This window comes from Pezoporus occidentalis, unplaced genomic scaffold, assembly GCF_034315485.1.
Source record: "Pezoporus occidentalis ecotype Australia unplaced genomic scaffold, CSIRO_AGI_Poc_V1 ctg223, whole genome shotgun sequence".
NCBI classification, from domain to species: Eukaryota; Metazoa; Chordata; class Aves; order Psittaciformes; family Psittacidae; genus Pezoporus; species Pezoporus occidentalis.
In genome coordinates, this window is record NW_026914106.1 from 309,018 (window position 1) to 332,548 (window position 23,531).

The following is a 23,531-nucleotide window of genomic DNA, read 5'->3' on the forward strand; positions in this document are numbered from 1 at the left end:
CTTTCCCAAATGGCATCTGGAAAAAAAGGATGTTTGGAGATCCAGGGAATGGGCTGGAGGGGACACAGGAGCTTCTGGTTAATGTGAGGGATGGGCTTATGCATCCCATGTGCGCAAGTTGGGTAGAAGACAAGCAAGTGCTTACTACAGTGAGCTAAACTCAGCTGGAATGGGGGCAAAGGGAAGTGCCAGGTCTAATTTGGACAGTTGGCCCCTGGGGGCAGGAGAGCCAGCAGGAGAGGGGAGGCAGCAGGGACACAGCAAAGAGCCACCCCAGGAGGGAATGCGCTTATCTGGAATCTTTTAACCGGATGGCTGACAGCGGGGGGAAGAAGGGAAGGAAACCGCAACAAGAATTGAAATTAAATGCTATCTAAAAAAGCACTTGACAGCATCTGCTGCAGTGGAAAGCCAACCCAGCATTTACAGCATTAAACTCTCCCCTAATGGAGCGTATTTCAACAGAGAGCTGTGATTAACATGGCTTCGGCATATGGGTGATCCAGCAGCAGTAAAGCTCCTTTCAACAGCACATCCATTTGTTCTCACCACGACAAACCAGAGTCCTTGAAACCACAGTGGGACCCCCTGAGTTACTGTGCCACCTCCCATCACACTCACACATCACTGGCACCTGAGCCAACCCGTCTCATACCAGGTGCATCAGCCTCATTTTTCAAGGGATGCTACTGACTCTTTAAGCTCTGTGAATCACTCTTTTGTTTCCATTCCTCCACCCTAAGGAAACGTTTCTCTGCAGGCATTTGAAAGGGCAGTGGTACTCTGACACGGTGCTGATCATCGCCATATGGGAAAAGACAATTTAAAGCAGAAGGAGGCCTCTCCTATGTCCTAGATCTACCAGGATGCAGACACAGAAATGAAAAAGTACACTGCTGCAGGTCCAGAGGAAACTGCATTTCCTGCAGTTACATCCCAAAGTGATGACCAAGATTTAATTGACTGCACTGCCTGAACCCTCTTCCCACACCTTTCCTGGTGTGCAAGGCACCACACATAGAATGAGAGCCTGGGAAGGAGGGAAGAATGTCATCCTGGAGGCAACCACCTCAGTCACTTCAGTCTTTGGGGTTAGGCTTTGTACCAAAGCCCCATGTATACAGGGAGCAATGAGGCTGTAAATGACACTTCAATAAAAGGCAGAGCAGTTGCCAGCGTGCCCAGATGGTGAATGGGTTACAAATGACCGCAGAGTACCCCGATCCCTACCAGCACCAACCCCAGACCTTCCATGCCTGCGGTGGCTTTATACCCCACCTATCAGCTAAAGAAACACCAATATGAAGTGCTATCAAGATCAGAGAACAGCAACATATGCTGATGGGCTCTAACCACAGCAATGACAGTATCTAATTCATATTACAAAGGGAAGCATTCACTGAGCTGCAGCAGTGTTTACATCCTCCTCATCTCTGAGCCAAACTGCCTCAACCATCATTCTTTGCATAACTGTCACATCCATGCCATTGTCTGGCAAAATAAAGCTTACAGTGTTCTGCAACGTCAACCAATTCCCTCCGAAGCCTAGCAAACATCCCTTACGTTCAGCCTACCCATGTAGTATTTGTCTTCCAGAACCCAACAGAAGCTGAGCTGTTCTGCACAGGTTCATGGTGTAACTCACGCACAGCTCCGCTACGTGGTTGCCAGCAAATTACCAAAGCCAGAGGAGGTCTCCATTTGCACATTCCAAAATCCCAGCACTGCCATAGGAACTCGTTAGCTAATCTGATTTAAAGTGGGGCTCTTGTTTAGTGGTGGAAAGCAAATGCTCTCATTTCAATGTAATACCCAACATCTCTCTAATGTGAGCTGTGCTCACACCAAAGAATCCCCAGGTAATGCAGGGATTTATGGGAATCCCTTTCGACCCCAGAGAAACGGAGCCACCTCGCAGGTGGGGCACAGCTACCGTTTAAAACAGGCCACCAAAATCACAGAATCAGAGAATCATGGAATGGTTTGGGTTGAAGGGACCTTAAAGCTCCTCCAGCTCCAACCCCTGCCACGGGCAGGGACCCCTTCCACTGGAGCTGCTTGCTCCAAGCCCTGTGTCCAACCTGGCCTTGAGCACTGCCAGGGATGGGGCCTCAGCACCCTCACAGGGAAGAGCTTCTGCCTAAGAGCTCATCTCAGTCTCCCCTCGGGCAGGTTCAAGCCATTCCCCTTGGCCTCTCCCCACAGGCCCTTGTTTGAAGTCCCTCTCCAGCACACGAGAGAGCATCCTCCTCCCAGTCACCTTTGCTTGCCACAGGCAGGACAATAAAAAAGGAATCTTCTCCTCCCCAGAACTAGTCCTCCCCACAAGCCCCTCAATACCCCATGCACAGGTATAAGGCATGTGGTGCTCAGGAAGCAATACAGACCATAGAAATAAATGGCAAAGATCCCTCCATTGGCTGCATCACTGTGGAATTTCATCAGGACCTGATTGGAAGAGCTTTGGGCTGATTTCTTAGCAGAGTTGCCAGTGAAGACACCAAGCTGTGGGGCTGTTTGCTGTGGACCATCCCTAAAATCGTATGTCAGAAACACAAGAAAAGAGCATTATTACATGTCTTTAACGCTAGGCAACAACCAGCCTCCTACACTGCACGCCCAGGAACTCCTCCACACTCTTCCTCCCTTGTCCTCCCTTTTCTACATCCTTATTACAGCCTCAGCAGCTCCCTGCACAGTTGAGCTGGACACCCAGGCCCCCTCCCTGCTCTGTTACAACCAGGATCATCTCTCTGGCAGTGCAGTGCTCACCCAGCAGCCAGCTCCAAACACCAACCCCATTTTTAAGTCTGTAAGGCTCTGGCAGTGAAGAAATCAGTGCCACTTCATTAAGCACATCAGAGCTGCACCCATTTTACATCAGAGGTCACAGTTCCCAGATACTGCTGTTTAAAAGGCCAGTTCTGGTTCTAATGCCATCCTGGCATTCCCTTTGCAGCCTGGGAAGTGGCTTGAATTGCAGAGCTGTGTATTGTGACTGCAAAAAGAAAACCCAAAGAAGGCACTGGTAACTGTGAATGATTTCCCAATGGCTTTTTCTTCATTCAGCCTCTATCCATAGACAGGTAACCACAGATAAAGTGCAAAAGGAACAAAAAGTGAGCCCCATTGAAATGCCTGTCAGAGAAAGCAGCAGCGAAAGGCAATTCCTGTTATGCAAGTACAAACAAGATTAATTTCATCTAACTTCAGCCTGAGATAAAGACCCCATTCACCAGTCATAAAGTGTCTTCTGTAAAGGCCCTTCGGCTTCCCAAGAGATGTTCCCTTATCCCATTGAGCACAGCATTTTGGAGATGAGGGGACAGGCTGATGGCCCAGCAGGACACAGGGGCTCCTGCTGCAGCCAGGCTGGGGCTCAGCTCAGCGCCTGCTCAGGGTTACTGAGGCAGAAGCACTGCAGGGGGCTGATGTGCTTCATTTTTAACTGATGACCACAGAGATGAAGAGCAACAAAGACCTACAAGGTCTGACAGGCGCTGCTGTAAGGCCAAAGGTGGGACTACCTGTGAGCTGCACAACACGGAGGCAAACGCACCATGAAAGTGAAGGATTCCTGTACACACTCCCCTCCAGAGCCCAAGGGTGACATTTCCACCCCTTGGTACGAGCAGCAGGTGACCATCCCCTTCACTGTCCTTGCCCTCCCTGCCTGTATCTTTCAGGAAGGCAACATCAACAGTGTTTGGAGACAGTCTCCTGGCCATTTTGCCAGCCCCTTGCACCACACGGTCTTTAATCCAAAGGCTCTATCTAGCATCCAGCTTAAAAAAATTCCACATCCTCACCCCAGAAGATGCTCCGGCTCTCAAACACACCACAGCAGTGGGTGCTCTATTTATCAGCAAGAGCATCTTTCTGAAATGGAGCCTTAGTAGTGACTCCAGTCAGTCCTCACACCTCTGCTATACCCACCAAACCGTGATGAAATCGTTGTAGGGCTCTGTCTGCAGCAGAGTGAAGTTGAGATGGATTCCGTATCCCACGGGCACTGTGAGAAGCCAAGTGCAGTCCTGGGAACTGGGGTACTGGTTGGGGAAGCCAGGAGAGTACACTGTACCATTTTGGGTGGTGACGTTCCCCCCACAAGGCACTGCAGGTAATCACACAGAAACACAAACCTCAGGAAGAAGCAGTAACTCTCAAAGATCCGCTATTTCCCATTTGTCCTTCAGGTTTTTGGATGAGAAAAGACAGCAATTCTGGACACAGGAGGATCCAGCCCCCAAGCCTGCCCCAGCTTGCCTCGAATAATTCCTATCTGTCACAGCCCCATCACACATTTTCACTTCATCCCATTACAATGAATTTATTAAGTGCCTCCGAGCCGAAAGCAGCCTGGCAGGGCTGTTTGTACAGCTGCAGGAGCCAGGTGTGCAAATAAACTTCATCTTACACCCTAGTAAGAGTCTTTGGGTTCCACCAGCTGCCTGCACCCATGCATGGAAAATACATCTCCTGATGAGATCACACCAGTGGGCAAATCTACCCACTTGTTCATACAGCATGGCCTGGACCAGAAGCACCGAGCAGCTGGCTTTTCACAGAGCCCATCTGAGCAGGGGGGAAATGATGATTTGCATGACAGCAGCATCCAATTCATTAATCAAGATGACAGTTCTATTGCACGAGGTATCTTCCAGCTCCAAATGAACTTGTAGACTAAAGAGAGGCAATCAGAAACAGCCTGGGCAGTGGCAACCTGGGACAGGGAGATGACATCCTGCTGGAGCAGGGCAGGAGGGCCACAGCAGGTCCCTAGGTCTGAAAGTCCAATGTACAAACACCAGCTTCTGGACGTCCCTGGTGTGGAAGTTCAACTGAAATGATGGTAACATCTGCAGCGGGTTACTGCAACCTGCAACAACTGCAGGCACAGGTTTAAGTGCAGACAGTGTCACCTGCATGAGCCAGCACCACTCCAGAAGCCATGTAGCTGTTTTAACCCAGTCCTTGGCTCCAGCTCACACACTCTCCCTCCCCACACACCTTATTAGTTCAGGCTCAGTGCTATACTAACAGAGCAAGACACGCTCCTTTCTGTGCAGGACCAGCTCCACAGGCTTCTGCCACGCTGGCCCTGACTTGATGTGCCAGATGTAAGGCTAGAGCCAAGCTGTGGCTCCGCTCTGCTCGCTCACATGGTTTGTCAAGCTGAGATGTGTATTTATGTAACTCCCTACACTCATTTTCTGAAACAAACACCCAAGAAACCTGCGAGGGCACATCCCTTCTGCCCTGCAGAGCAGCAGCAGCCTGCTGATCACTGGAGAGCCTCCCTGGAGTGGTGCTGGGAACCTTGGCCTCCGTGCATTCATTTCAGCATTACAGCTTCTCTTTTAATTAAAAGGGCTTTCAGCTGTGACCTGCGAGGGAAAGGTGAGCTGGTTTGCCCAAGGCAGCGAGTCCTCCCTGCTTCTGCTGTGTAAAAACGGATCATCTGAGGAAGCAGCTAGAAAAGGAGAGTTCTGCACTGCCTTCAACAGCACTAACAGCCCACCAGATGTGCACGCAGAGAAAAGCAGCAAATGGTCCAAAATGCACCTAACCCCTTACCCCTCTCTGCTGCTGTAGGTGCTGCACAGCAAGAAAGCTACTTAAACACAGCAAAGAACTGGACGGTTGTAGCTGGCAGAGCTGATGCCTGAGGGAGATAAAGGCACAGTCCTGTTACCACAGAGAATTGAAGTGGCAAATCTTCACTAAGGAGCCCAGAACTTCTTCAGGGTTCATATGGAAACCTTCTGCATGAAACCCCAGTCCACTGGCCCAAAGGATGAAAGGCTGAAACAACCATGCTGGGGTTTGAAAAGAGAATCTGGACATTTGAGCTTTGATGCCTAGAATGCAGATCCACTCCTTCAGCCTGCAGTGTCCTCCCAGCACATCCACGCTCTGAGACCAGACAAGGCTACTGCAAAACTCCTATCTGGACAATTTTGGAGATGTTATCACTGCTACACTAAGGAGACTGGATAAGGACACAACCTTCCCACGCTGAGAGTCCCCAGAGCTGCAAGGGGACTCTATTTATATACCAATGCTAAATCAATGGAAGCTGCACACTGCTGAAGAAATAAGGCAGATGAAAATTATTACACTGACCCTGGACAGCTTCGTGCTGGAAGCACAGCTCCCACTGGCACCAGCACTGAGAGCCCTCACCCGGAGCACGACATTCAAACACCTCCTCACACGATGCACCTCGCTTCTGAACTGTCCAAACTGCTCCTTCGGACTAGGCTGCAATATGCTGAGTATCAGCTCATCAAGAACACACCTCAGCACCTCGGTGCTCATTCCCAGCCTGCCTCCAGCAATGCTGCTGCTTCCAGAGAAACTTGCAGCCCAAGTACAAAACAACGACTCAAAAGGAGGCCAGAGCGGTGTTGAAGGTCTTCCTCTCCCCACAGATGTGGGTGCTCTCAGGGTGACCCAAAGCCATACCTTCACACCTGGGCAACGGGTGGTCCCAGTTCCTGTTGGTGCCATGCTGACAGGTCAGGACCGGGTGGCCGATGAGCTGGTAGCCAGGCAGGCACTCGAAAGAGATGGACTGGCCAACGTTGTAGCCGGCTCCTCTCACGACACCGTTCGCAAAAGGCTCAGGGTCAGGGCACTCCTGCAGCTCGTAGGCTGAAAAAAAGCCCCAAAATCACAGAATCTCAGCCTGGTTTGGGTTGAAGGGAACTCAGATCCTCCAGCTCCAACCCCTGCCACGGGCAGGGACCCCTTCCACTGGAGCAGCTTGCTCCAAGCCCTGTGTCCAACCTGGCCTTGAACACTGCCAGGGATGGGGCAGCCACAACTTCTCTGGGCACCCTGTGCCAGCGCCTCAGCACCCTCACAGGGAAGAGCTTCTGCCTCAGAGCTCATCTCAGTCTCCCCTCGCGCAGGTTAAAGGCCTTGTTCTATCCCTACAGGCCCTTGAAAATAAGGAGGAATGTTTCATACTTTGTATTTTCTCCCGAAAGCAGGAACAATGCACTCGTGTGCTGCCTGGCTACTTCCTCCTCATACAACAGCTTAATCGCAGCGGCTACACTTGAACAAACCACGCACACATCTGCTGAGGGAAAACCCTGCTGCAGGAGCACTGGGATGTGCAGAGCCCGTGCCCACACAGCCACCCCGCACTTCCCTTCCAATTGGAAAACCTGCCTTGGTTTCCACAAAACATGGACAGCCCTGGTGACGAATGCAAGTCAATGAGTTAACGTGTTCCACTTGGCATTATAAGTGACTGGTCAGCCTTGCTAGAGCTAATTTCCATGAGATTACCCGGAGTGCCTCACAGAGCACATCCCTTCCTCCGCTGTGCAGCGGCCCATGAATTATGTGGTGCAGGGACAGGACAGCCAAGGCAAAATTAATGTTTTCAATTAAGTATGAGTAGCAGCTTTTACTGCTGCTTCTGGGGAGGGAGGCAGTCCTTTGTCAGTCCTTGGCTGCATCACATGCTGGAGACACACGCTCCATCATTCCCGCTCCTCGGATCTCAATCCCAGGCAGCAGCTGGATCACTTGGCTCCCAGTTGCTGCCCAGCAAAGCCCACCCTGAAGTACAGGACCTGCCCGTGGCATCCTTTGCCCCTTCATATTCGCCTGTGCCAAGGACAGGTGGACAGAGAAGACTGCTCAGGACAGGGCTGGGCTGCAGCTAAGAATGCATCTGGACTTCAGCTGAGACTGAAAAGCAGAATTCCAGAGCAAACTCACGGCTGCTGAGGACTCTTCTCTTTGCACAACAGAGCCAAGATGGAAGTGAATCTGGCTGGAATTAATTCAAAGGCATTTCCCTGTCACAAAGCACTTCAGGAACATTTGTTTTCTGCCACAGGCAGAAATCTGGGTGAACGGATCCCGGATGAAGCACGGCCTTCATGCAGCACCTTCCCACTCACTGGATTAAGTCCTCACGGAATTAGTTCAACAGAATAGCAACAGCCGTGAACCCAGTGCCCTCCCTCACTGGCAGCACCTGGGGACAGGATCGGCCCATGGCTGCTCGCGCCGTACCCTGGTATTCCAGCTTGAAGCCTGGCTTGTTCTGGGAGTGGTCGCTGTGGAAGTACACGGTGGTTTCGTGGGACGTGGAGAGGAGGGAGCCGGGGAGCTCGGTGCCGCTGAAGCGCCCGATGACGTTGCTGGTGTCGTAGGGCCCGTTGCGGATCTCAACAAAGTCGTGGTTCGGCTCCGTGGAGAAGTTCAGGAACTGGACGTGAGCACCTGCACGACAGGAGGGAACGCTCTGCCCCTACAGCCACAGCGGCACCGCTCACCCACTGCTGCCCAGGACAGCCTGGTCCAGCAGCACCAGTACATTTTCCATGCTGGAGGGAAAGGGTCCCGTAGTATACGGGTCCTGCTTGTTTCAGACAAGCTGAAGCTATTAATGCCTGCAGCTCCACACTGCTGGAGCTCCTGTGCCTGCCTCTCCCCCTGCCTGACACCACCGAGATTAGGAAGGCAAGCACAGAGCCACACAGATCACCCCACACCAAACAGAGCGCAGCCAGCTGGGATGGCAGGGCTGGGATGGCAGGGCAGGGCTGGGCTGGGATGGAAGAGCAGGGATGGCAGGGCAGGGCTGGGATGGCAGGGCAGGGCTGGGATGGCTGGGCAGCCCCAGTTCTGCATCCCCAGCAGCACACGACTGCTTCCTCAGGAGGAGGAGTTAATTCAGGAAACCCAAGGAGTCAGCACTTCCAGGTGTGCAACACTTCCACCTCCTGGCAATGAGGCACCCTCATGGGGCTGGCCTGGAGAAGAGCTGAGGTGGAGGAGTGCAAATATCTCTCTTAGTAATGGCTGGGGAGATCCTAACCTTGGGTGTGCTGATGCCTCCTGAACTCTGGCTGAGGTAGGATATAACCTGACCCAGGCTTTGGGCACCTGTAGCATTTACAAAGGGTGCTGCAACAGGTCATGTCTTAAGGCTGTTACAACTGGGAGTAGTTAAGACAGGGAAGTACACAAACACACTAAGGGAGGATGTTACAGCGGTGTGTCCTGACTGTTACACTCCATGGTGACCTGCAGCCACATTACTTATCATTTCACAGCACCATACATGTGCATTTTCAATGGCAAGTGTGATTAGGCGGTCAAACAGTAATTTCTGTAACTCATCTTGGCCTCTAGCACTGACCGTGCCCAGACTGAACAGGGACAGTACCTTCCCATCACCTCTCTTGTGACAGCACCAAACCCAAAGCAGCTGTCTCACCAAAGCCCACAGGCAGCAATATCCTCCACGTGCAGTCCAGGTTGCTTGGATAATTTCCTGGGAACCCTGGGCTCAGGAGCACTCCTTCCATCTCTTCTGCTGTTCCTCCACACTGGGCTGCAAGATCAACAGTGTCAGTGGTCAGGATGGCTCACGGGTCTCTGGGGGTGCTGGTCATGGCCAGCTGTGTACGAAATAAAGCTACTAGAAACCAAGAAGGGAAACAGGAAAGCCTGCTATGGAACTAGCACGGAGCTTGCCAGGCACTGCATGGCCGCATTAGTGATGCACGTGCCTTTCTCCTGCCCTCTGGAGATGAAAGCCTGAGCCCAGAGATCCAGTTCTGACAATCCCAGTGGGAGAGACGTGAGCTGCAGGAGAAAAGCTGGACGCTCCTTTCTGTCCACAGCCACCGCAACAGCGCACACCACGCACACAGCACTGCCGGCAGTTTTTAACCGACTGTGAAGAAACAGTCTGATCCTGCCTTGACTCCAGTTACTGCTGCTGCGTTTTCTTGTTAACCGATCTACCTTGACTGCTACACTTGTCAATCTCTGGGCAATTACTGGGAAATACAGAAGAGAGGAAACACTGGAGGAAACAAATTCCCTACCAAGAAGCAATCCACAGATGACAGCACAAAATATGTTTACAAAAGGCTTCCTATGAAATTTAAACACAGACAGCATCTTCTCATGCTTATCTGGATGACCTCTACCTTGTTATGGTAACACCATCCAGCCAAGTGCACCCAGGTGTACTCCTACTCGTACCATGTTCTGACAGGGAAGGGGCAGATTCCCTTTGTCAGATATCTCATTATGTGTGTACTTGCTACTAACAAGGTTTCTCCCAGAAGATTTCTCTTTCTTTTTCCTCTTAATGGCTCTTTAATAGAACTACTTCTAAATGATTTAGAAGTCAAGCATCTGGATGAAGTGGACCAAAAGAAAATCAGCACATGCTGCCAGGGAAGCAGGCTGTCCTCTGCGCAGGAGAACAACCATGTGGCCCGCAGCCAGCCATGCTCTGGACACTGTTTAGACAGATCAGTGCATGGTTAATGCAGGACAATGAGCACCATTAGCACTGGGTGCTGCATTTGCCCACAGAAGATGATGGTCACTCATGATGGTCTTCACTTGGCTGCAGAGATATGTTTATGCCCCGCCTGAAGTTCATAGAATCACAGATAGGTTTGGGTTGGAAGGGACCTCAAAGCTCCTCCAGCTCCAACCCCTGCCATGGCAGGGACCCCTTCCACTGGAGCAGCTTGCTCCAAGCCCTGTGTCCAACCTGGCCTTGAACACTGCCAGGGATGGGGCAGCCACAGCTTCTCTGGGCACCCTGTGCCAGCGCCTCAGCACCCTCCCAGGGAAGAGCTTCTGCCTAGGAGCTCATCTCAGTCTCCCCTCTGGCAGGTTAAAGCCATTCCCCCTTGTCCAAAGCCCTTCTCCAGGTTTCTTGTTGACCCCTTTGTTGGTCACCCACTGTTGGATGACCTCTCCCAAGTCGAGCCTGATACAAGCCGAGGGGTATGAGCAGACGGGTGGCTGGGTGTTTGTAGCACTGCACGTGGCCATCACCACCCAGAACAAGGCATCTGAACTAAACCGTGCTGGTGTTTACACTGGGGCAGTACCGAGCAGGCACAGCTCAAGCACACGAAATCCTACTGAACTGATTGAAAGAAAACTTGAATCACGTAGTGATTCAACACAGGGATCTCCTCCATGCCGGGATCTCCCACTTCTAATGCTGAGCTTCTGATTTCTTTCAGAGCAGCTCCCACGGGTATGGGTCCTTTAGCTCAGTCATTCTGCTCTATATGTCTCTGTATTTATTCCTGGTCTCCAGATCATCAGATAAAAGAACCGTTAGCTCCTATAATTACTTTAAAGCAAAATGATGTAAGCTAGAACAGCAGGAGCCTGAAATAACTGTTAACTAAAGCTATTAAATGCATAAATGTCTCTCTTCGAGCAGTAAAATGTGCAATATGAATATTAAACATCCAGATTGGCTAAAAGCAAACTACTGAAAAGAATCAAACAAAGCCCAGCAGGTTCCCTTCACCCTGTGCCTCTTCTCCAAGGGCTCCCTTCCTTCACAGTGGACATGAGCAACAACTGCAAGGTTTTTCCAGAACGTATCCCCATTTCTCTAACTCAGACCTTTCCCCTTGTTTCCCAGGAAAGCACTGTAAATACCTGCTAGGTATGACAGAAAAGGGTCCTACCGATGCAAAGCGGCGGTGGGTAATTCCAGCGGCGGACAGTGCCCGGCATGCAGGAGATGTGAGAGTGGCCCTGGAGGAGGGGAAAACAAGCTCAGCATTTGGAGGGTCTCCCAGTGTTGCAGGCGGTTGCCGTCATCCCCTGCCGGGAGCGGCGGTACCTGCAGCGCGTAGCCCGGCTCGCACTGGAAAGAGACGACGTCGTTCACCAAATAGCGCTCCCCGATCTTCAGCCCGTTCCCAGGGACAGGGGGCTCCGGGCAGCTGGACAGACCGACGGCTGTGAAAGCAAGAGGGACATGAGGGCACCGCAAGGCAAAGACCGGCTCATCCTCAATGGCGCATGTATCAGAGCACTCACCATGAGCCCTCCCCATCCACGGTCCATATCTATCCTACGCCGTATGCACCCTGGTTATGGCAGCAACTGACAGAAGACTGGAAAGGATGCAAGAGGGACCTATCTGCTGTCCCTCGCTTGCAGCATCAAGGGCATAAGTAGGTGCTGCTGTATGTAATTTGTCCCCTTCTGGGCAGAAGCAGCACGGTTTCATTCTACAGCCCTAATCTTCCTGCTCTTGATTACAGACTGAATTCACCATGAGCTACAAGCAGCAGTAAGCACGGCCGGTCCTTGAGGTGCCTGTGGAACCGCCTGCAGGAGCCTCACTCAACCCATTTCCATTTGAGCCACATTCACAACCGGGAGCATCCCACTGCAACCCAATTAGCGACGGCCGCTGTCACGTGCTGGGGCCGTGCGCTCCTTTACCCCCCCCGCCTTCCAAGGGGAGATGAAAGGAAGAGCTGGAGTCTGCAGGCACCTCCCTCATGCTCTGCACCAGCAGCTGCCACTAACAGATAACCTTCTGCATCGCTGCAAGGGCTAAAGCTTTGCTGAGACTCCGCGGTCTGCAGGCTGAGCTGAAAGCAGATGAAAAGAAGAAATAAGAGGAGATGCGGATTCTCCTCCAGAAACTCAAGTCAGGCTTCCAGCAAGAAAACATGCAGTCCCTCCCCATACGTGCCTGTGCTGCTTGACCTCCAGAGAGACAAGAGAGAAAATAGCTTTAAGCAACGTCCTATTCAAATCAGCAGGCACTGAGTTTCATTCAGCCCTAAATTGTTCTTGCTCTGGTTTGGCTTTTGAGCATGTAGAGATAAGAGCTTTGCTGGAGGAATTCAGTGAAGGAACAAGGGAAGCAAACAAACCCTGGTGGCTCAGCTCATGTCTCAAAACTTCCTTGCAGCACCTCTAACTGAACAAAGGCAAAACCTGAGGCTCAGAGCTGTGAAATTCCAATTGTACAAGCAAAACAAAAGAATACATCCTTCCCAGCTGCCCTGAAAAGCAACACTGTTCGTTTCCTCAGCAAAGAAACCGAACAAGCCTGATAATCCCAGACCTCATGAAAAACCTGAACATGATTGCTGCAACGGGGTGATAGGATCCTCATAGACCTTATTGATCGAAACAGAAATGGAGAAGAAACAGGGTCACAGCAAGAGAATTTCTCACCCAACATCCATTTCTGCAGCTCTCAGAACGCAATCTGGGGCACGCTTCCTCTCTCCAGTCTTGCTGGTTGGGTCCTTTAGCACTAACATGTGAGGTGTCAATCTGCAAAGCCAGGAGAACCTGGGAAGCCTCGTGCCAGCTGGCCCTCCCTGAGCACACAGCCTCTGCAGGCCAAGATCTGCGCCACTGCTGTGGAAGTTTTACAGAACTTCCAAGCCTGTTTGCTGCCTTGGGCAAAAATACACAGGACACTGGCTGGCTTCAGAGACAAACACGAGATGTGCGATCAGAACCAAGCATCAGTGTCCAGCAAGAGCAGTTATGTTTGCATTGCCTCAAGGAAGATGTGTGAACGGAGACAGCAGCCCCAGCACATCTCTCATCACCTCACCATCACTGCTATGAGCAGAGCCAGAGCATCACCACGCATCAAGCAGCCCCTGAGGGCTGCCCAGGGACCAGCCTGGCTCCTGCCCCACCACACCTGCATCTTCAGCACACTGCAAAATGCACGAGCCTGCTTGCTCTCCTGAGTGCCAGCTAAACATTTAGTTTAGATGCCCTGAAAAGAGCCCGGAGCTCCCACTCTGCACCCGCTGCTGTGCTGTCGGGGCTGCTGCTGCTGCACTGTGTGTGAATAATTCAAGCCCTTGGTACAGTACCACTGGTGAGATAACAGCCACCAATCACTGCGGCCCACTGCAGCCTGGCTGTAGCACACCTTTCCTGAATCGGCATCTGCTCCAATAGCAGGAATCGAAGCACAGACATGAGGGAGAATGCATTTTGTAGCATCCTTATCCACCCTGCAGCACTCTCCCAAGAGACTCTTCCCTGCCATGTCTTCCAGTTCTACTCTTACCACTGACAAGTTCTTTTTATAAACACAGCCTCTGGGTATCATCATATGTAACTGATGCTCTCAGGTCTGTGCACCCAGGAACTGAGAGCAACACTGCAGGGACCTGCTGGAAGCAAAGTGCTGCCATTCTGTCAGGGTGTCAGCATAATCCACGCGGATGAACCCACTAAACTGTCCAGCACAACAGAGGGGAGGAAAGGCATCAGTGCCTCCCCCCGGGAGCCTGATCTCAAAGCTTCCCATCTAGCTCATGCCACCTAAGCCAGCCTCAGCCAATGGTGTCCTGGGCTGTACAGACAGGAGCACAGCAAGCAGATGGAGGAGTTATCTCCTCCTCTACCCAACATCCATTAGACAGCACCTCAAATACTGGACCAAGTTTTGTGCCCTACAGCATAAGAAAAGCATTGATAAAGTGGACCAAGTCCAACAGAAGAGCACCGGGATGGCCAGCGGCTGCAGCACTCGCTCAGTGATGAAAGGCTGCCCAGTGCTTTGCAATCTCCATCCTTGGAGCTTTTCCAAGCACAGACTGCATGAAGATGTGTAAAGTGAGTAATCTTGTTTTATCTCATATCTGACCCTGCTTTCAGCAGGAGGCTCAATGAGATGACCTCTGAGGTCCCTTCCAGCTGGCATTATCATATAAAGATCTGTCTAGCTCTGCATGCTGTGTCCAGCAATGACTGATACTGAATGCAAGGAGCAGGCAGTCCCTCCCAGCCTCTGGCAAGCAGCATTTCAGGCACTTCCTGAGCACAGATTACAGCGCTGTGTTGAACAGGAAAACTCCCCATGAATTTTTCATAGTTCATCCTCCACCACTCTCCTGCCCTACAACACACAAACCAAACAGGTGCCTCAAAGTGCATCACTCCATGACCCCTCATCTCCTATACTGTGCCTATTTGATTCTCGATTTCATGTTTACTCCCTCTCTGCAACTCGAGAGCAGGGAACCACGTAATCATGGGTCTTAAGGCTCACCACCCCTTTCCACTAAACAGCTTCCACTTCTACAAGGCAATGGCTCCATAACCGTTTCCCCATCACTCAGAGGAACCGCAAGATCAAGGCTGAATTGCTCTTACTTTTGTATTCCAGGTGAAAGCCCGCAGCGGAGACACTGATATCCGAATAGAAATGCAGATAGAGCTGGTTTGAAGTGCTGTTCAGCAGTGCAGGCACTGTAGTTCCTGGAAAAACAAGAGGTGCACAGAGATACTGAAGAGGATTCTTTTTTCCTCCTCCATGTCCTCGGAGACTAGCTGCAGAAGAGGCTGAGAACAGAAAGTCCTTTAACTTAACAAGCTCTCTTGGTTTTCATCAGGTTCTAATGAGGCCAATTGAGAAATACCCAAGGCTTCTCTGCAATGGCCTTTTCAAAGCCTGCTGCTGAATTTCATCATGTGAAGTTTCACCACTTACAGACCAGAGAGATGAAAAGCATCAAGAAGGGAACTGGTGATGAGGAACAGTGTGGGTGGAGCGCAGGTCACCTGTGAGGTCCTGATTCCTTCTCCCACCTCAATCCCTGGACGCTGTTGCAGCACCAGCTCAAGGCAGCTCTATCCCAAACACAAGCAGTGGGAGCAGAGCCTGGCAGTCTTTGTGCACGACCTTTCTCCTCACCAACCTCAAAGGACTTGTAGCACATGCAGCTCATTAAATAAGTAAGAATCAGGGCCATCAGCTTGCACGTGGCTCTGCTATTTGAATGTTTTATAATGCTCTTGGGCTGCTTGCTCATCTCTGCTTTGCTGAAAGCCACCAGCCCCACTGCTGGGCAAAGCAAAGGTGGGTTTTAGCTCTTCAACCACTGACCCTGCCAAGCGCAGAGGTCTGAGCTGTTGCCACCAACCCAGCAGCGCTGTGGGAACTCCCATTGCAGGCAGTGGAAGTGCTCCTGGGTTTCTGAAAAAGCCCCAAGTCTAACCCATTGGTTTTGTGTGCAAGGCTGTACCAACATTTTCTGCAGGAAGACAGAGTCAAATTCCCAACTGAACAAGACAAGAGATTCCCTTTAAGCACATGCTTAAATCTACTCAAGTTTCCGAAGCACTTAAGCATACGCTTAATTTTAGGGATGTGCTGCAGTCCAGCTGATGTGAACAGGAATTAAGCATGCACTGATGGGCTTCCCCAAATGTGATGCTGACCACGTACCAGAGAAACTTCCCAGCATGGTGGCTGTGTTATCTCCTCCATCAAACACTTCCAGGGAATCCCAGTTCTGCTCAGTAACAAAACTGATCACCTGGATCTAAAGAGAAAAAGGACAAAACAGTACAACTGCAATCTTAGAATCACAGAATAGGCAGGGTTGGAAAGGACCTTAATATCATCGAGGTTCAACTGAAAAGAGCTCAGTGCCCTGCAAACCCTGACTGCACACACGTGTACACGCATATGCACGGGCATGAACACACTCGCACACACACGCTCGCACCCTGACCTCTGATCCTTCTGTGTCCCCCACTCCCCATTTTCCTGCAGTGCTCTCACCCTGTGTTCACTCCTGCACTCCAAATATCCCTCTTGCATTTGCCCTGCTAAACAGCAAGGAAAAAATACATATTTAAACATGTAATAAAACCCCTCAACTCCATTACTTCTGCCATTTTAACCTTTTTCCTCCTTGGTTTCTTCTGAATAATAAAGCAGGCTATAAAGTTCCTGCAAAGTCTTTCCCCCCCCCCAAATAAGTGCAGTTCATCTAGCTGAACTTGCAGTGACCCCCCCTCCAAAGCCATTACTGGTCACACTGACCGAGTCAATACCTTTCCCCCAATGACACCCCTATTGTGATTTACATCATTGCAAGAGAATGTGGACTGAGATGGTGCATTTTGTTTGCTCTTACATTTCCTAAATTATTTATTCTCCTCCCCCCCCACAACTCAATGGAATAAACATTTTTAAGGTCCTAATTCTAGTCTGACATGTGGATTCACAAGGGATCTGCATCTATTTACTGCCATGTATATAAATTAATTCACTCAGGAAGGTTTGCTACAGGGATGAATAATTCATGGCAGAAGTGCTGGCTCGTACACTCATTACATAAAACTCCTGTTAGTAACTCGCCGCTACCAAGAAAGCTTTAATTTCACCTCCTCCTCTGATTTACAGTTGTTTAACCTTTAATTGTTGTACAAAATGAGGGTAAACTGATCCTTAAATTAGTATCTAATATGTGAGAATGTTGCACACAAACATGTGTGACCGGGAAGCAGAGCCGATGGCAGCGGGGTGGGTTACACAGTTGGTCCAGCTCCATGGTGGCCATCACCCTGCCTCTGGGCTGCCCCCCAACCCACAGCTCCTGCACAGGGCTTCACTATGGCTGTTTCATTTCCTGCAGGTCAATCCCTTTTTCCATGCCTTCTTCCCCCACAGAAGACTTCCAGTGGAAGCCCCAGGGTCAGAAGCTGCTGTGATTGCGACCGGCCCATGGGTCAGAGCAGAGCTGAGGGGTGGCAGGTCCCTCATCACACAGACCCGTGGGCTAAGCAGCAGCCAGGGCATCATTCAGAACACGGCAGTGCAGAGCACAGGCACCTATTTACATCTCTTTAAAAACTGAGTGAATTATCACCCCTGATCCCAGGAGTCCCAAGCACCTTGCAAACTGCCTCAAGCAGTCCAATGTTCGGCTGAGCCCAATGGATTCTCCTGTTTGGGGGTTTTGAGAACAGCTAAAATTTCAGATGAACAGGAAGTATCAATGGTGAGCAGTGAGGCTTTTGAAAACTCTATTTTAAATGGCTTCAAAAGCAAGGAGGAGAGCAGAATTTGCTGGACTGGACATGGCAAAAGCTTGGCACAGGGCTCAAAGCTGCTTCAAGCTGCTTCACTGTGAAGCCCCCAGTGCTGCTGGACCAGTTCTGCCCATCCCAGACCTAAGTTCAGGCTTTGCTCAGGAGTGATGGCGGTGGCACCAGGTGAGACTCCCCGTCTGGGAGGGCAGAGCTGTAACCCAGCAAGGCAGAAGTGATGTTTCAATGAAACCACTAAGAGAAACACAACTGCTGCATGCCAGCAGCTGTGAGTGCTGCAGAGGGAGGAACCCACCTACAAATCCATTTGCTGAATCCATAATAGAGAAATAAAAGCACTTAATGAAAAACCCCTGCAAAGTGGTGTAAAGAAGAAAGAAACCCTCTGATCGTGAGGCCTGTGGAGTGAATGAACCCATTACAGAGACCATCTCCTGTGTGTCAACCAACATCAGCATAACGCAGGGTGAGATGCTTCCTGTGAGGACAAGGCACGTATGTGCTGAATGGGGACTTTATCTCAGGTTTGGTCTCTGATGTCAGGCTTAATTCTCAGCATCCTCTTGCAGAACTCTTTCTGCAGAGCAACGATAAGGACTGCAAAAAGACCTGAAGAGAGAGCTCATTTACCTGGAGACAATGAACAGCAAAGCAGTAATTGTATAATCATACTGCTGCAACTCTGCTGGCATAACAAATCCACACAGGCACTCTGAGCAAGCAACTCTGCCTTGGTGTCACTTACATTGCTTTCAACATTGCATAATTAAGTGGTATAGAGAGATATGCCCAAAACACCACAATTATTTTGTTACACCAGAACAGCCACAGAGCTCCAGTGCATCTCCCACAGAGAGTGCTTTCAGGAGGCAAAAATCCATTGAAATATTCCCCACTTTTGGCGCTCACAGTATAAATGAATGTCTGATTGCACATTCAACTGATCTTTTTCCTGCGAGGAGCAGTAACTTCATCACACGTGGCCTCTTTAGGCGCACCAGAGGCTGCGTGTTCTCCTCCCCAGCCCCTGCCACAGTGCCAGCTGCTGACCCCCTACCTGTATCCCTGCTCCTTCGGGGACTGTTATCTTCCACACGCAGTTGAGGCTGTTCAGGTAAGGCTCGGGGAAGCCAGGGGACAGAATGGTTCCTTTGCGCTCAGTCAAATTCCCACCACACGGCACTGCAATAAGCAGAGGACCATTTGGAAGAGGAAGGACTTGGCTTTATGCTAAAAACATTCTCTTTAAAACAACTGTCCACAGGCAAGAAAGCAATCCGAGCTGGCTCATGATTTAAGGGCAAGATTTGTACGAATAATCCCCTTTTTAGTAACTCTCTCATACAACTTCTAACACCAGCAGCGTGTGGTCCTTAGCTGTGGAGAACACACTGTTCATCAGCCCATGAGACCGGTTCTTTAGGAACTGCTCTCCTCCAAAGAAGGTGAAAGCAGCTTTCAGACAGATCTGATTTATTCCAGATGCTGTCCCAGATCTCACAACGAGTATTAGATTAAAAGGTCCCTGCCCTGACATTCGGGGTTAACTGCCCTTGTTCATACACAGGGACCTCAAAGCTCCTCCAGCTCCAACCCCTGCCACGGGCAGGGACCCCTTCCACTGGAGCAGCTTGCTCCAAGCCCTGTGTCCAACCTGGCCTTGAACACTGCCAGGGATGGGGCAGCCACAGCTTCTCTGGGCACCCTGTGCCAGCGCCTCAGCACCCTCACAGGGAAGAGCTTCTGCCTAAGAGCTCATCTCAGTCTCCCCTCTGCAGGTTCAAGCCATTCCCCTTGCCCTGTCCCTACACCCCTTGTCCCAAGCCCCTCTCCAGCTTTCCTGCAGCCCCTTTGGGCACTGGAGCTGCTCCCAGGTCTCCCCTTCAGGAGCCTTCTCCTCTCCAGGCCGAAGCCCACAGAACAAGCCCCACATCCCAAGGATACCTACCCACACAGGTGGGTACGGAAACGTTCCACTGCGCCAGCGCGCCGGGCATGGTGAGGCACTGGATGCTGCGGGAGCCCTGGAGCGCGTAGCCAGCGCTGCACTCGAACCGCACCACCGCGCCCACCGCGAAGTCGCTGCCCAGGCGCCGGCCGTAGCGTGGCTCCGGCACGGAGCTGCACTGGGTGGCACTGGTGCGGGGCACCGCTGGCGATGCAGGCGGGAGGGACCAGCAGGCGGGGGCGATGCGGCAGAGCAGAAAGAAAACCAAAGAACCCGTTAGAGCAAACGTTCCGGTGATGCTAAGTGCCAGAATTAAACACCCATTAACAACCCAGCAACCCGATTCACCTGGACCCACAGGGATGCGGAACCCGAACATGACCACTGAGAAGTAAAGAGCATCATTTCACTCAAACGTTTGTCAGTTCAAGTGATACTTGAAATAAAAGCAGCTGGACCATTACAGAACCACGCACGCTTTCTCAGATGGGGCTGTTTGTCTTCTGGAAACCTACAATCACATCTGAAAGGTCGCTTCTAAAGAGGGAAACCGAGGCATTCAGCAGTGACTTTCCAAAAGCTGGTTTGCCGTATAATGCTAGAGCCTCAGCAGAAAACCCTTCAGGTTTCTCAGCTCACTCAGCCTCATTCCTGTAACGGACATCAATTTTAAACAATCTCCTTCATGATGAGAAAGGTAAAAGCAAGAAAAGGGGAATTTAAGCTGTGATGCTGCACCGTGAGCTGTTGAAATTGCCTGCACTCCTGTTCAATTCTGCAAACTACAGTCAAAGAGAGAAACAGAGCACCTGACATCTGAAAAACGAGTCAAAGAAATGTCTATTGCTAAGAAATGAATTCATCTTCTTCTCTTGCTTTATAATTTACTAGTGCTTAATGCCTGAGTTGCTGGGAGGGAAAAAACATGGAGATGATGAGCACATTAGCTGTACTCCTTGATTTTAATTTGATTCAGAGGTGAATGTCAAACCCACTGTCAGAGGCATCACACAGATGATCAGCACGAAGCTGAAGTGTGTCAGTGGTCTGGGGAGGGGAACATAGAGGCAGAAGGGAGCCACTTGTGAAGAAGCAAATCCAAGGTAGCCAACACACTTATGGATCTGTCCCCTGCTCAGGTAACCCCAGATCAGCCGTTTGGGTGGGCCTGGCCTCTTTCCAAACCATGGGAAGAATTGTGCCTGACCCTGCAGCTCCGCTCTCCAGCTCAGGCTGCTTTGGGCTTACCAATTTCTTGCTCCTGGGGAGCTTGTCCCATTGTGCATCACTGGATGGGTGAAATTTTGGGTGAGAAAACTCATTTGTGTAAAAATGAGAGTAAACAGCATTAGAGCCTGGCCAGGCAGAGCTGAACCAGCGCTGGCTCTTTCTTTTACTCCTGCTTTCCCTGCAGTAATCACTGCAGACTCTCTACCTCATAATTACCATGAAGAAGGGAGGAGGTAATCTTTCCTGATTTCATCAAAACCTTTGCTTTGCTGAAATCTATTTAAAGATTACTATCAGAACTACAGTTGTTTTACAATAATTAGGCAGAAATTCAAGGGAACTTATCTCTGGCCACTAAAACCCAAACCATCCTTCACTTTGCTTCCAGAGAAGGTACAGGTTGCCCCTGCTGCCTGTCCCCACTTGACAGTAATGTGGGTGCAGAAGCTGGGCTGAACCACAGACAGCGGTACAGAGCGCGTGGGTGAGAAAGCCCTTCTGTTTTCCCACTACTGTGTGCATCACTTTCTATTTACTACTTTCAGATCTCTAAGTGGGACTTGTTCAATGCCACGCAAGCCGCTACTGAGAAGGATCAAGGGCAGAAGTTTGACAGCAGGAGGGCTAAGCCTATGGCATGCCAGAGGAAGGATTTTACGGAGCTGCTAGACAAGTGTTCAGCTGCTTACACTGAGCAAGGTGCTAAAACACCACTGGGAAAAATAGCTGGTGTCTAAGTCTCAAGAACTCACTGGGTACCCAGGACATGATTCAGTGAGGTACTCCCGATACCAACCCTGCCATGTGCGAGGGTTGAGGCAGAGGGAAAACAGAATGTCTGAGTACGAAGTACCTCCAGCAGCCAGACAGCCCCAATAATCTTCATCTCCTGCGATACCTCCCATTCAGACACGATGCGTGCAAGGACCCACAGACACCGAAAGCAGTCCAGGATGCTTTGAGATATCACTGTATCTTTGACCAGCGTGAGGACACCTCCAGAACAACTGTACTCACCTTGGTAGACAAAATGAAAACCTTTGGCTGTAGACTGCCCCTTGGAACTGAATTTGATGAGAATCTGGTTGGTGGTAGCTAACGGTAGTGATTCACCTAATGAGAAGAGATAAAACACGAGAGACAGAGATTACAGCACCAGCTACGCACAAGGCTTTCACAGAGCAAGGCGCTAAACAAGCCTGTGTTTTTAGCTGCTTTCCCCAGCAGCAACAGGGACACCTTCCCTACCTGTGTGAGAGCCTGAGAGGGAGCTGAGGAGCCGGGAGTGCTGGTTGGGGCCATCATGGACTTCAATGACATCGTTGAGTGCAGTCTGGAAGAAGGCGAACTGCCCAAAGACCACTGTGAAGAGAGGGAGATGGTCAGGACCATGGCTGTGCCCATGCAGCCAGGGGCTGGAGCTGAGGCACTTCAGCTGCTCTTGTTTCAGGAGCTTGGCACAGGTAAGAAGGGCCTGACTGACAGCCCTGGGAGATGGGAGCCCTTTATGTATCCACAAAGTAGGCATAACAGAAGCAGCAACCAGCCTCCCCCACGTTCACTTGCCAGTACGCTTTAACACCGATTCACAGGCCAAAAGGGATTCTTCTGTGAATCATTCCATTTGTCTGCCTACATACACAAGGTATATAATTTCACTAACTGCTAATTACTATTCATTATTTGTGTTGAACCTCTGTCATGAAGCTGGCCCCATGGATTAGGCACTGCACAAGACACAAACAAAATAATCCCTGTCCTGAAGAACTCAAATGTCTAGACTGAAGCTCTCTGGCCGGGGAGGATGGCTGCTAAGGAAGGAGGACACTCACAGATTCATTACCAGCAGGTCCTAAGCCTGTCCAGAGAGACTGCAAAGGAGGAAGCCCTGCTCTGCGTTTTACTGCACATGCTGCAATAGCAGCCAGGAGCAGGGAGAGCTTATAAAAGGGAGAAAATGATGAGAGGATTAAAGCACTTTTTAGCTGGAGCAAGGAGACTTTGCCTATTTATTTTTCAGAATATACCAACAGTTTATTTCCTCCCAACTCTGCACTTGGAAGATTTGCTCTCTCCGCTCCTCTCCTAGCTTTGCATTTGCAAGTTTTAAGTGCCCAGTTGCAGATTCCCAAGCTGAGAGGTCTCTTGCTGTGAAATTCATCATCCACCATTTGCTTCCTGCACATTCAGGTTTCCAACACAGCGCTGACGTTGGGAACACTGAACAAGTGATGATGGCACACCCTGATGCCTGCTGTACACAGAACCCAAGAAGTGAAGGCCATGGGAAATGCGCAACGTTCACTACTAATGGTTTTCCTGCTTGCTTTTAATGAAGCTATTGAAAGGTAGCAGGTGGAAAAGAGAAGCTAATTTAGCTCTCATCCCTCTGCAGGCAAAAGTCAAACTTGCAGATCAAGACTGTCTATCCTTCTAGCTATCGTGTTCCTTAAGAGAGTATCGAGATCAGGTACAGTAAAACAGGTTAGCTGTGAGAGCAGTGTAGGATTTCATCACTTAGCTTGAGGAATGGAACCTGGATGCATGCAGGCAGAAGGGAATTCGAGTGAAAGGAGTTCATAACCGATGTCTGAACACGGTATCCTCATTTCACACCTTGCTATCGTAGCAAAGGAAATCACAAACAACTGAAAACACCACAGGGACTGACGAGATCAATACAGCGCACTGAGCAGCAGCATCA

At 50.5% G+C, this 23,531-nt stretch overlaps 1 protein-coding gene across 4 annotated transcripts in view; it reads right to left on the reverse strand.

Annotated features, from left to right (window-relative positions):
• CSMD2 (CUB and Sushi multiple domains 2) overlaps positions 1-23,531 on the reverse strand; it is a 291,426-nt gene that overhangs the window by 44,630 nt on the left and 223,265 nt on the right. For all 4 annotated transcript variants that reach the window (XM_062620680.1, XM_062620679.1, XM_062620678.1 and 1 more), the window contains 13 exons: positions 22,076-22,189; positions 21,845-21,940; positions 19,598-19,801; positions 18,707-18,831; positions 16,037-16,133; positions 14,962-15,066; positions 11,651-11,769; positions 11,493-11,562; positions 9,251-9,367; positions 8,041-8,250; positions 6,469-6,657; positions 3,937-4,114; positions 2,388-2,533 (listed from right to left, as the gene is read on the reverse strand). In XM_062620680.1, coding sequence (XP_062476664.1) covers positions 2,388-2,533; positions 3,937-4,114; positions 6,469-6,657; positions 8,041-8,250; positions 9,251-9,367; positions 11,493-11,562; positions 11,651-11,769; positions 14,962-15,066; positions 16,037-16,133; positions 18,707-18,831; positions 19,598-19,801; positions 21,845-21,940; positions 22,076-22,189 — 1,770 coding nt within the window. The remainder of the gene's footprint in view (positions 1-2,387; positions 2,534-3,936; positions 4,115-6,468; positions 6,658-8,040; positions 8,251-9,250; positions 9,368-11,492; positions 11,563-11,650; positions 11,770-14,961; positions 15,067-16,036; positions 16,134-18,706; positions 18,832-19,597; positions 19,802-21,844; positions 21,941-22,075; positions 22,190-23,531) is intronic.